Consider the following 10,673-nt stretch of genomic DNA (forward strand, 5'->3'; position numbering starts at 1 on the left):
GCGTGATCCGTCACTCCACAGAACACGTTCCTTTTGCTCACGAATCCAGTGGCGGGGTGCTTTACACCACTCAATCTGAAACTTAGCATTGTACTTGGTGATATGAGGCTTGTTTGGCCGTGGAATCCCATTCCATGAATCTCCTGCCACACAGTTTTTGTGCTGATGTTAATGCCAGTGGAAGAGCTCCGCAGCTATGGAATGCAGAGCATTGGCGTAATGCGTGGTCTTCTGCTTCGTGGCAGAGTAACTGCTGTTCCTAAACGCTTCAACTTTCCAAGAATACCACTAACAGTTGCCCGTGGATAAAATTTCACAAACTGACTTATGCAAAGGTGGCATCCTATCACAGTGCCAATAAAATATTGTAGGTCAACAAATAACATGTGGGATGAAATCGTAAAACAGTCCAGCAATGTGGTTTATCACATTTATTTTCTGCCACTAATGGCTATTTGATTGTAAATGACTCTCCTTCTTTTGTTGAGCATTCAGACTACACAGTAGGTCATCTGAAGTGTAGCACTGTGATCCCAGGTCTCATTATTCTTTAGTTCAGGGTTGAATAACATTTCCTTTCAGAGATGTGTGCATGGACCCCCTGTGCAAGCGGGGTCTGGCAGGTCACAATTTAGATCTTTAACTTAAAGATGCTTCATTTATCAAGACAATGTCACAGGAAGACCCTGTTACTCCACTTCCCACTACACTCCACTTCACTGGCTCAGTGGGGGACCATCTCTTCCAGGAACCAGCATGCTGTGTGCACAGACATTTCTCAAGACCCTTTATTTGGTAGTTGGTTTTTTTTTTAAAGACAAAGGAGGACGATGACCTACAAAATCGTAATATGGTAGGGCTTCTTAACGTCTTCCAATTTTCTTTTTTTGGTAATATTAACTCCATGTTCCAAAGGTTTACTGACACTCTGGAAGTAGAATAACATGCATGTACTATATTTTGGAACATTGTTTCCCAGAAGTGCCACTGACATTCCTACTTAGGGTTGTCTCAGAGTCTTGTAAAAACAGATGGCTCTGGTGTAAAGAAATGCTACAAATGCCTAAGAACGTCTAAATGAAAATTTATCGATAATGCATTAATCATAGGCATGGACAGGAACCACATTTCAAAACCATTAAAAAAAACCCTATAATACGGGTTTGAGAACTAGATGGATGTTACCGAGTACCGACAAGCATGTCCTGGATTGCTTATTTTCTTTTACAAATGTATAGAGTTGTACCTTGTTAGCCATAGAAAAAGAGAGAGCAAATTTGGTAAAGATGATACCTTTATTGGCTAACTGATGCATATACATAAGTTAACCAATAAATGTCTCATCTTTACCAAATTTGCTTTCTCTATTTTCTGTTACGTGACATAGTACTAAACAGAGTTTACAAATTTTGCAGCTGGCTGAAAAGTATTTGTATTTGTAAATAACAGGGCCAAATTCTTGGGCCAGTCATCAATTTATTGGAACTGTTATCAGACAGAGGGAAACTTTAGGTGATCTTTAATGACCGAGTGGTATGAAAGAGTGGTTCTTATCTTTGGTCCTCCAAAACTCTATTTTGCTTCTGCATAGTAGCTCTATGTGGTTGACTGCACATCACAGAGCTTTTACAGAGCTTTTCCCAGACTGTAGATAAGAACTATCTGACCGCCTTCAATGATTATGGATGCTGAAGCATTTTGTCAAGATAAGCTTGACTTCTACTAGTACAGGCATCTATGACTAAAGAGGAACAACCCATGGAACATTCTGGCAGGCATGGTGGTCTCACATCACACTTGCAATCCAATGAATGGTCTAACTAGCAAGACAACTCCTCAAGCTTCCCACCAGAATCTATTTTAACCACCCATTATTTCATTTGACATTTGTCTACATTTCATTAAAAAATAATTTGCATGTTTATTCTCCCCATTAATGTATTCCAGCCCTTTCATAAAAGGTATCATGTCCAGTTTCAGCAAGGATGAGAATGAGAGAGGTTGAGTTCTGGGAAGGAGATATAGTAATAGTTATGTTGATCAGGATATTCTTTTAAACCCATAACACAGCCACAACCTGGAAATACAAATAAAAGCTCCCCTAACTAGAGTGACCACATCAGCCATTTTTAATAGGATACGTATACATTTTATACTGCTGGCATTGCAGGGCCAATATAAAGAGCTCTTCAGTGACCTGTCCATTAACAGAAATGTACAAAGAACATGAGGTCACTCTCTCAGACTGGAAGAGCAGAGATTTCATAGACGACAAAGGAAGGGATTCTTTACAGTAAGGACTATAAAGGTATGGAATTCACTGCCAAGGGAGGTGGTGTTTTATAATAAACAAGATGCCTTCAAAAGGGGTCTGGATATGTTTTTAGAAAGGCATGACATATAGGGCTATAAATAGAATTAATATTTTAGAACTTCTTGATCCAAGGAGAAATCCGATTGCCTTTTGGAGTCAACAAGGAATTTTCCCCCCTTTAAATCAAGAGTAGGAAGGTTAGTTAGAAGGGTTGAACGTGATGGACTTAGGTCTTTTTTCAACCGTATGTACTGTAACTATGTAACATAAAAGTCTTGATAACTGTTAGATATAAAAGTCTTCAGTATATGTATTGTCCCCTACTGTAATTGTTAAATGAAATCTGCTGGAGTTCAGTAAATAAAATGTTACTGACTACAAGCTAGAACTTTACACGCACTGGCCAGCAATATGAAATGCATGTCTCCACAAAAAGATTGTCAGGATTATCATCCTCCTCTAAATGGAATTGAAAATTCTAAAAACTGACCCAGCAGTATCTAAAACACAAACACGATACACGCCTTGAATGCAGTTCATCATTGGTGATATATAAAAAAGATAATTAAAATAAATAATAATAATAAATGGGCAACATTTGTCAATGGAAAGTAATACTGACTCAGCGATGTATTACTTTCTACAGAACGGTCTCAGAGGGGTACTGGGAGATGTCAAGCGGTGAATTTCATTGGGGGCAGCAGGAGATTGACCCCCATTTAGTGAGGTTCTTAAGAATGGTACCCTGTGTGTTTGCCATATGTAAAATCCCTTGTTACTCACCGGTTACTAACCAGGGACAGAGGAGGGGGTAGGTCTTAGAAGGCCACACAAAGCTTTTTGATACATTAAGTGGCCCTTTGGAATTGTCCCTAATCTCCCTTTAATGACATCAATATGTTTTTATTATTATTACTGATCATACCCAAAGTGTTTGTTAACCTAGAACGATCTCATGTTTTGAGCAAAATGTAACTGATTTGCTCCATAAGGTTTACATTCATACATGGGTTGTGGGATCCCGCTAGGTCCCAGGATTTTGCATTATACCACTGACTCTGATTTAGGATTGCTCCGATCTTCACTTTAACTGAAGTACTTCTGCCAAATGTAAATGAAAATCCGGCTACCCTGAATAATCTTTTTTCTTCTTCCAGAAGCGTCCCTGTTAATGAAGGCATCTGTTCAACCTGCACTTAACCATCCTCCCCTAAACTCTCAAAGAAATGACTAAATTGCCCACAATTAAGTGGCATTTTCCTGCTAAAACTCAACAAATGCATATTTATCCTCTTTTGTTACAATATTAATTACACTCTATCAAGGTTCCACATTAGCCTTCAGAAGATTTTGGAATCAACCAAATAAAGTGGACACAGGTCAGGCAGAGCAACAAAGGGTTAAACTCTAATAGTTACAGAAACATTTTCTGGTGATTGGGATTAATTAGTATGCAATCCCTCAATGTTTCCATGGAAACAGCTGGGGACAAAGCTGTCTCTGCTTGAGCTAAACGAATCCCCTCTAATATGAATTAACCCTTCTCTGTCAGGGGTTTCCATTCAAGCAGTTATGAGGACAAAAGTAAGAATCATACAAGTGTATAATATTCTTTTTCCCATAAAATGTAATTTCCTGCTATTAAAAAAACACCTTTTTATGGTGTAACACAATTTATACAAAGTGTAGTAGCTATATATATATATATATATATATATAAAGACATCGAAGCTAAGAGAAAAAAATATATTTTTTTATTATTTAATTATATTAATTATATTATTAATATTACTTAAATATGGGAGTCATTCCTGCAAAACAATGTGTTACAAACCTTTGCAACTATGCGTGAACACAGTTTTAATGGCACAATTGAATGACAAATAATTCCATTGTTGCAATCTAAAAAAAATATATCAGATTTCTGCATTTGTTCTTATGTCCCGAAAATATATATAAATAAACAGAGGCTATGTTTCCGTTTTGGCAGATCCGGATCACTATTGTACATTTCCCGTGTATGACTCACAATCATGTGCATAAAAAAAAAGAAAAGAAAAAAAAATAAATCACAAAAAACACGAAATTCCAGGTCTTTAAAAAAGAATATTTATTTACTTTGAAAGAACAAAAGATACTTTGGTAGATCTTTTTTTTTTTTGCAACAAAAAAATGCATACTTTTAAATAAAGGTAAGAATTGGAGAATTTGGTTTTATGAATGCAGATTTTAAATATTGCAAATAAAACACATTCGATTGTAATACATTGATGGGTACCAAAAAAAGTTACAAAATGTATATTACACATAAATTTATTATATATATATATATATAAATATATATACAGAGCTGTCCAGTTATCTCCATGAGTCAGGGTAGGTTGAATAAAGCATATGCAGGACACAAGCCTGGATACTTAAGGGGATTTCCAATACTGAAGATAAGAAAGTCTTAAAAATAAACACAGAGCTTTTATTTTTTGGGGAAAAAGGAATGTAGGAATGAATGGATTAGAATCGATTATCTGGGGGAAATATATAAAAAAAACCCAATGTGAACCGAATGGTCTTCCATGCACATAATTCGATTTAACTAATAATAAAACTCATATGACCGGTAAACTGCTGTAAGCTATCATGCAGCTCAAACTTCTGGATTTGCAAATCTGATTACAGCAAAGCTAATTTTCCCTAACGAGATATTCAACTGCAGAGTGTTAAATTATTTTTCAATGGCGAGATACTGAATCTAAATACTTAAATTCCAGAATTGGAGAGTCCCATACATCGCAAGGTCACAAAAAGAAAGGCGTTCAACTTCTCAGAAAGCCTGCATGTTGGAGTGTGATTAGGAAAACCTTCTAAATGAATTTACCATAACCCCCAATTATTGTACGTCTCAATGTACTTGTTTTACCATTAGCCACCCCTATTACATCACTGAATGCGGTGGAATACGACTACGTTTGCATTTGGTAGGGATACAAAAGCTAATAGATACATTATATAATGCATATGTCTTATGTTTAGAGTATACAGTGTTGCCATAAAGCTACATCGGTCTGAATGCTATTTGGTTGCTTTTATGCACAGTCTATGAGCAGCTAGTTGTTGCAACCTGTATATATTATATATATAATATATTGCTGATCACTGCATTTCCGCAGCACTGCACATGGAGCGGGTGCTCCAATGCCCTGTAAACCCATAGCCCAGAAGTATATCTGATTAATGACACAATTATGACAGCCTACTCATACACATACATTTCAAACTACTGAGATTATGTACAGAGTGAACACGATGAGCGCTTTACACGTGGGTTTACTTCTAAAGTCTTTTCATCCCACCCAACCCAGATGTCCTCAGTACTGTGAAGACAGGCACTTGTCGCCTCCCGTGAACTCGGAGACACGGGGATCGCTGTGGACATCCTCGGTCACATAAGGTCCAGAGAGGCAGTCTGTGGGTGTTGAGAGTGTCTGTGGGTACATTAGGAGGGTGTGTGAGTGGGACTTTGCCAGCAGTGTCTTTGATGGCTGAGTGCGATCTCCACCTGGACTGATCCTGCTGTCTCGTTACACGTAGTTCTTCTTGTCATAGTCTCCGTTGGATGTGGGTCTGCGGGGGGCAGCGTACTTCACCGGCATGCTGTTGTTTTGCCCTTTCATGGGGCAAGTGACGCATAAAAGGATGCCCCCTAGGAGCAATAGGGCAGTGGCAGCCCACCCTATATACAAAGCTGCCCCCATCTCTCGCTTCTTAGAGGGTGGAACGAGAGGATCGAAGAACTCTCTAATCACTATATTCGCGATCCAGCAGAGGGGAATAAGCACCAGGATTCCGCACACGATGTAGATAATACCCCCAGCAAGCACCACCCGCCTCTTCATGTTGCTGCCCTGGAAGCAGGTGGTACACTGGGCACCCACGATGGTGACAAGGAGACCGATGAGACCCACGATGGAGGCAAGGACCGTGAGAGCCCTCCCCGCCTGCAGCTCTGGAGTCAAAGCTAGGATCGAGTCGTACACCTTGCACTGCATTTGTCCGGTGCTCTGCACCACGCAAGACATCCACAGACCTTCCCAGATGGTCTGGGCTACCACGATGTTGTTCTCTATGAAAGCAGAGACTTGCCACATGGGGAGTCCACATGCCAGGATCACCCCCACCCAGCCCAAGATGCTTAAAGACAAACCAAGGATCTCTAAGGCTTCGGATGCCATCTCGAAGTTCAGAGGAATGGGCAATACAAGCTTTTCTCCTGCTTTCCCCGAGTGAAGTCCGCACACTAAGATCGAGGTATTTCACCTGTTAAGAGTCCTTGTGTGTTGAAGTCAGTCCCTACAAGACACTCACAGGCTTCTTACTGTGCAGTCCAGATGTCTGGGTTTGAGATAAGGATCAGCGATGATGATCTCTGTTGATCAGCTGAGGCGCCCTTCCTCTTTCCAACAGCCACACAAGTCTGACTGTAAGGGCTTGTGGTCGCCTTATAAGTAGGCATCCTACTCCTAGAGCGCCTTCCCCCTGGGACACTGTATGAGCCAATCACGGACTTCAGCATCCTGAGCCCACCAATGGCAGGCTGAGGGGCTTATTGGAGGGAGAGATCTTGGAATAGTGACTAATTGTGGAAAGAAATTCAGGAAAGGAAGGGCTGGAGTGGAGCCAGGATTTAAGGGCCGGGGAACACCTGCTAGAGGGAGCGGAGAAATCAAAAGGGAGCGAAAAAAGGGGAGTGAAAAAAGAAAGAAAAACAACGTGTGTGTAAAGGAGGACAGAGTGTTCTCTTCTACATTCTTGTGTCAGAAGGGAGGAGATCTACACAATACATAGGAGTATGGATGATGTGTGATGTGAGCACTGCTCCTGTATTTGTTCACGTTAACACGCTGAGCCAGAAGCGATATCCCCTTCTGCTTTTAAAATGTACAGTTCTATCACATGCCTAGCGAGAGGATTTTCTGCTAAACTTGAAATTTAACTAATTTTTTCCATGGCCAAAAGGGACACTTGTTTTGGGTGTGGGGTTAGAGGCTATGGAGAGAAGCTTTACAAAGACTATATGACTTTGTGAGCAATAGGTAGGTGTTTATACAACTAAATTATGTCAAATAACAATGTCATTTATGTACAAAATATGATTAATAAACATACATCTTATTTATGTACACATTAGAACACTATGATACATACACACTAACCAAAGCTCAAAAAACAGATGGACACCAGATGGGAGAGAGGAACGATAGGAGGGATTTGGATCCTAAGGAGGAATACTTGGGATGTTGTATCTGCTCCCTGTATATAAATCTGGATATATATATATACCATGGAAAGTGGTAGGAAAGTCATCTCAGAGTACTGGCGAGCTTGTGGAGATGACATGGAAGCCAAAAAATCCCTCTCAGCGGATAGAGGCCTCCACACATAATCAAAACAATGCTGAAGGGCCATGTTATGTTTACTGTTATGGTCCCACCCTAAATAATCTATTTTTCCTGGATAAATAATGTCTGAATGAAACGTAAACAGCCCACCGAAAGAATACTTTGAAGTGGAGAATACACAATTGAAGAACAGATGAACTTACCTTCTGCTTTTATCTCTGATTAAACAGAACTTTCATAATCCATATGCTGTTGTGTGTAAGCAAATAACCTTTTAGTGAAAGCATGATGAGTAGGCGATAGATATTTTCTTGCTATACAAGTATGTTGCAGAGTGTGATGGTCTCGGTGATAAAGCTCTGTTTTCTGGAATGAATAAGTGGCACCGTGGTACAGCACAGCCACAAAGAATCCCCTTCACAATTTACTACTGTACAGTTAATAAGGCTAACCTGCTAATGTAAATCATGGCTACATTATTATCTATTATTTATTTATCTACAGATATTTTTTATTTTGGACTACTATTTTTAAATCAATTTTATACATATTCCCTGATAATATATTTTAATGGGCTGTTGGCCCTAATAAATTTATTAATGCGATCTATCAATTGGTTCCTTTTATACTCCATTGATCCCGTAAGGGATTTAAACACTACTATTTATTTGCCCCAATTGCAAACTGCAATGTCACTGTGATTCCCCTCTCTTCAGGTCCATACAAATACATATATATATATATATATATATATATATATATATATATATTTGGATATTACCACTTTGAGATTATCCTTGGCAATATAGCTCGACAGCACTTTAAGCATCTATAATTATCTGAAGACCATTACTTCAACCAGGGCCAACTGCATGGCTTTATAGCACATATTTGAATGTGCTCAACATCTTGTAAGTGCTATCTATTTCCATCTTTATACATTTGGATAAGATACTGAGCAATTGTCCCTTTTCTGTTTATATATTACTCTAGATATAAAGAGATTGAGAAAAGCCTGAATATCAGAAGAATATCTTGAGTGCAATACTTACCACTGTTTTGATTGATTACAAGTGTTGTTACTGGCTACACCCTTATATATGTTTTCCCTTTTTTCCTATCATTACAAGCTCCCCTAAGTGGAGGTGTGCATATGCTGTCATTTATATCATATTTGTTAAAGCATTATCTGCAATGTGCTAGAGTGTGCTGCGCCACTTGTGAATCCAAAGATAGGAATCAGACACAGCTGTTGGACCTTTGTTAAACGTATGCTTGTAAGTACAAGTCTAAGGATCATAACTCCAATCCAATGAAGCTCAATGAAGACAGTGTATGTGTTTACCCAGCTATTCATCAGTAATGTTTTCTTTTCCTTGGTTTTAATTGTCAGCTTTATCATGTCAGTTTGAGAACCATGGTTGTTTTAAAAGTAACATGTCAAAGACAGAAGTAGTAGCAGTGCCACCAACATCAAGTGCACTTGATGTGGGACAAAAGAAGGGTGCAATCTTTATACTTTATCTTCCTAAATGTGTTTCTACTTATAGAGGGCTCAGCATCCTTCAGGGCAGGGGGCTTGCCCATCCAAATGACTCAGTAATACATAAGCAACTCTCTCAGTGCTCACTATCAAGTATTGTCCTACATACACTATGTGGACAAAAGTATCGGGACACCTGACCATTACACCAACAGGGACTTTTATGACATTGCATTCTAAGTATGTCAATATGCAGTTGCCTCCCCCTCCTTTGCAGCTTTAACAGCTTCCACTCTTCTGGGAAGGCTTTCCACAAGATTTTGGAGTGTTCCTGTGGGATTGTTTGCCCATTCATCCAGTAAAGCATTTGTGAGGTCAGGTACTGATTTTGAACAAGAAGTCCTGGACAGCAATCTCCATTCTAGTTCATCCCAAAGGTGTGGGATGGAGGTCGGTCTCTATGCGGGCCAGTCAAGTTCTTCCACACCAATCTCATCCAATCATGTCTTTATGGACCTTGCTTTGTGCGCTGGGGCGCAGTTTTGCTCGAAAAGAAACAGGGGCGTCCCCAAACTGTTCCCACAAAGTTGGAAGCACAGCATTGTCCAAAATGTGTTGACGCTGAAGGGGTTTTTCACCAAAATGGATATCATGGCAAACCATCTCTTACATAATTATATTTTATTATAAAGTGCTTTGTGTTTTTTGAGAAATTATTCCACCCGTCACGGAGAGAATTATTTATAAATGAAGCCCTCAGACCACAGCTTCCTCTTGCTATTGAAGTGGTTACAAAAACATCACTGGCTGACAAGAGCGTGTACATATCTAAACGCTGCAGATAAATAATATGTCAGCAATATATTCCCTGTCGTTAGATAATTAAATAAGTTAACTGGAATTTTATTTTATAATGTTCTTGGTTCTAGCACCATTGCTGCTTATTTTGCACAATTCTGTTTTTTATCACATACGACAATAGAAGGAATACATTTTCTCGCAGACAGGAACAGTATAATTTCCTACCTAGACACGTGGATGGTGTAGCACCAGGTACAAAGGGCCACATTTTTTATCTGCCATTCAGGGACACACTATAAAGTGCATGAGATTACACACACAGGTGTATATATATATATATATATATATATGTGTGTGTGTGTGTGTGTATGTGCTAGACATGTATTTTTAACTACTACTTATCTCTTTGAAGTAAAGACCATGATAGAAATATGATTTCAAAATAATTAGCCCCTGCTGCCGATATATATATTAATATTAGACCCTACTGACAGTCTTTCCTCCTTCTGACCCTACCGTGACTTTGAGAGGTCCTCTCCCCCATAATCATCCCCAGAGTAGTTTAGGTATAGAGATTAAATAAACAACACATAAAACAGCACTTGCATGTATAGATCAGCTGAATAAGACATACAAACCCTATATTTGCAGGTATACATAAACAATGTATGAGAATGCA

The 10,673-nt window shown here is 39.1% G+C and overlaps 1 protein-coding gene across 1 annotated transcript; it reads right to left on the bottom strand.

Moving 5' to 3' along the window:
• Positions 1-5,892: 5,892 nt before the first annotated feature.
• On the bottom strand, positions 5,893-6,543 carry LOC149290353 (claudin-5-like). The gene has a single exon (XM_089489563.1). The coding sequence runs from the start codon at positions 6,541-6,543 to the stop codon at positions 5,893-5,895; it is 651 nt and encodes a 216-aa protein (XP_089345689.1).
• Positions 6,544-10,673: the final 4,130 nt, after the last annotated feature.

Source organism: Sceloporus occidentalis, unplaced genomic scaffold, assembly GCF_023333645.1.
Source record: "Sceloporus occidentalis isolate IW3139 unplaced genomic scaffold, rSceOcc1.0.p SCAF_40, whole genome shotgun sequence".
Lineage (NCBI taxonomy): Eukaryota > Metazoa > Chordata > Lepidosauria > Squamata > Phrynosomatidae > Sceloporus > Sceloporus occidentalis.

What these genes read in the sequence shown, in the direction of transcription:
- LOC149290353 (XM_089489563.1), bottom strand. Translation starts at nt 6,543, where the DNA reads ATGGCATCCGAAGCCTTAGAGATCCTTGGTTTGTCTTTAAGCATCTTG.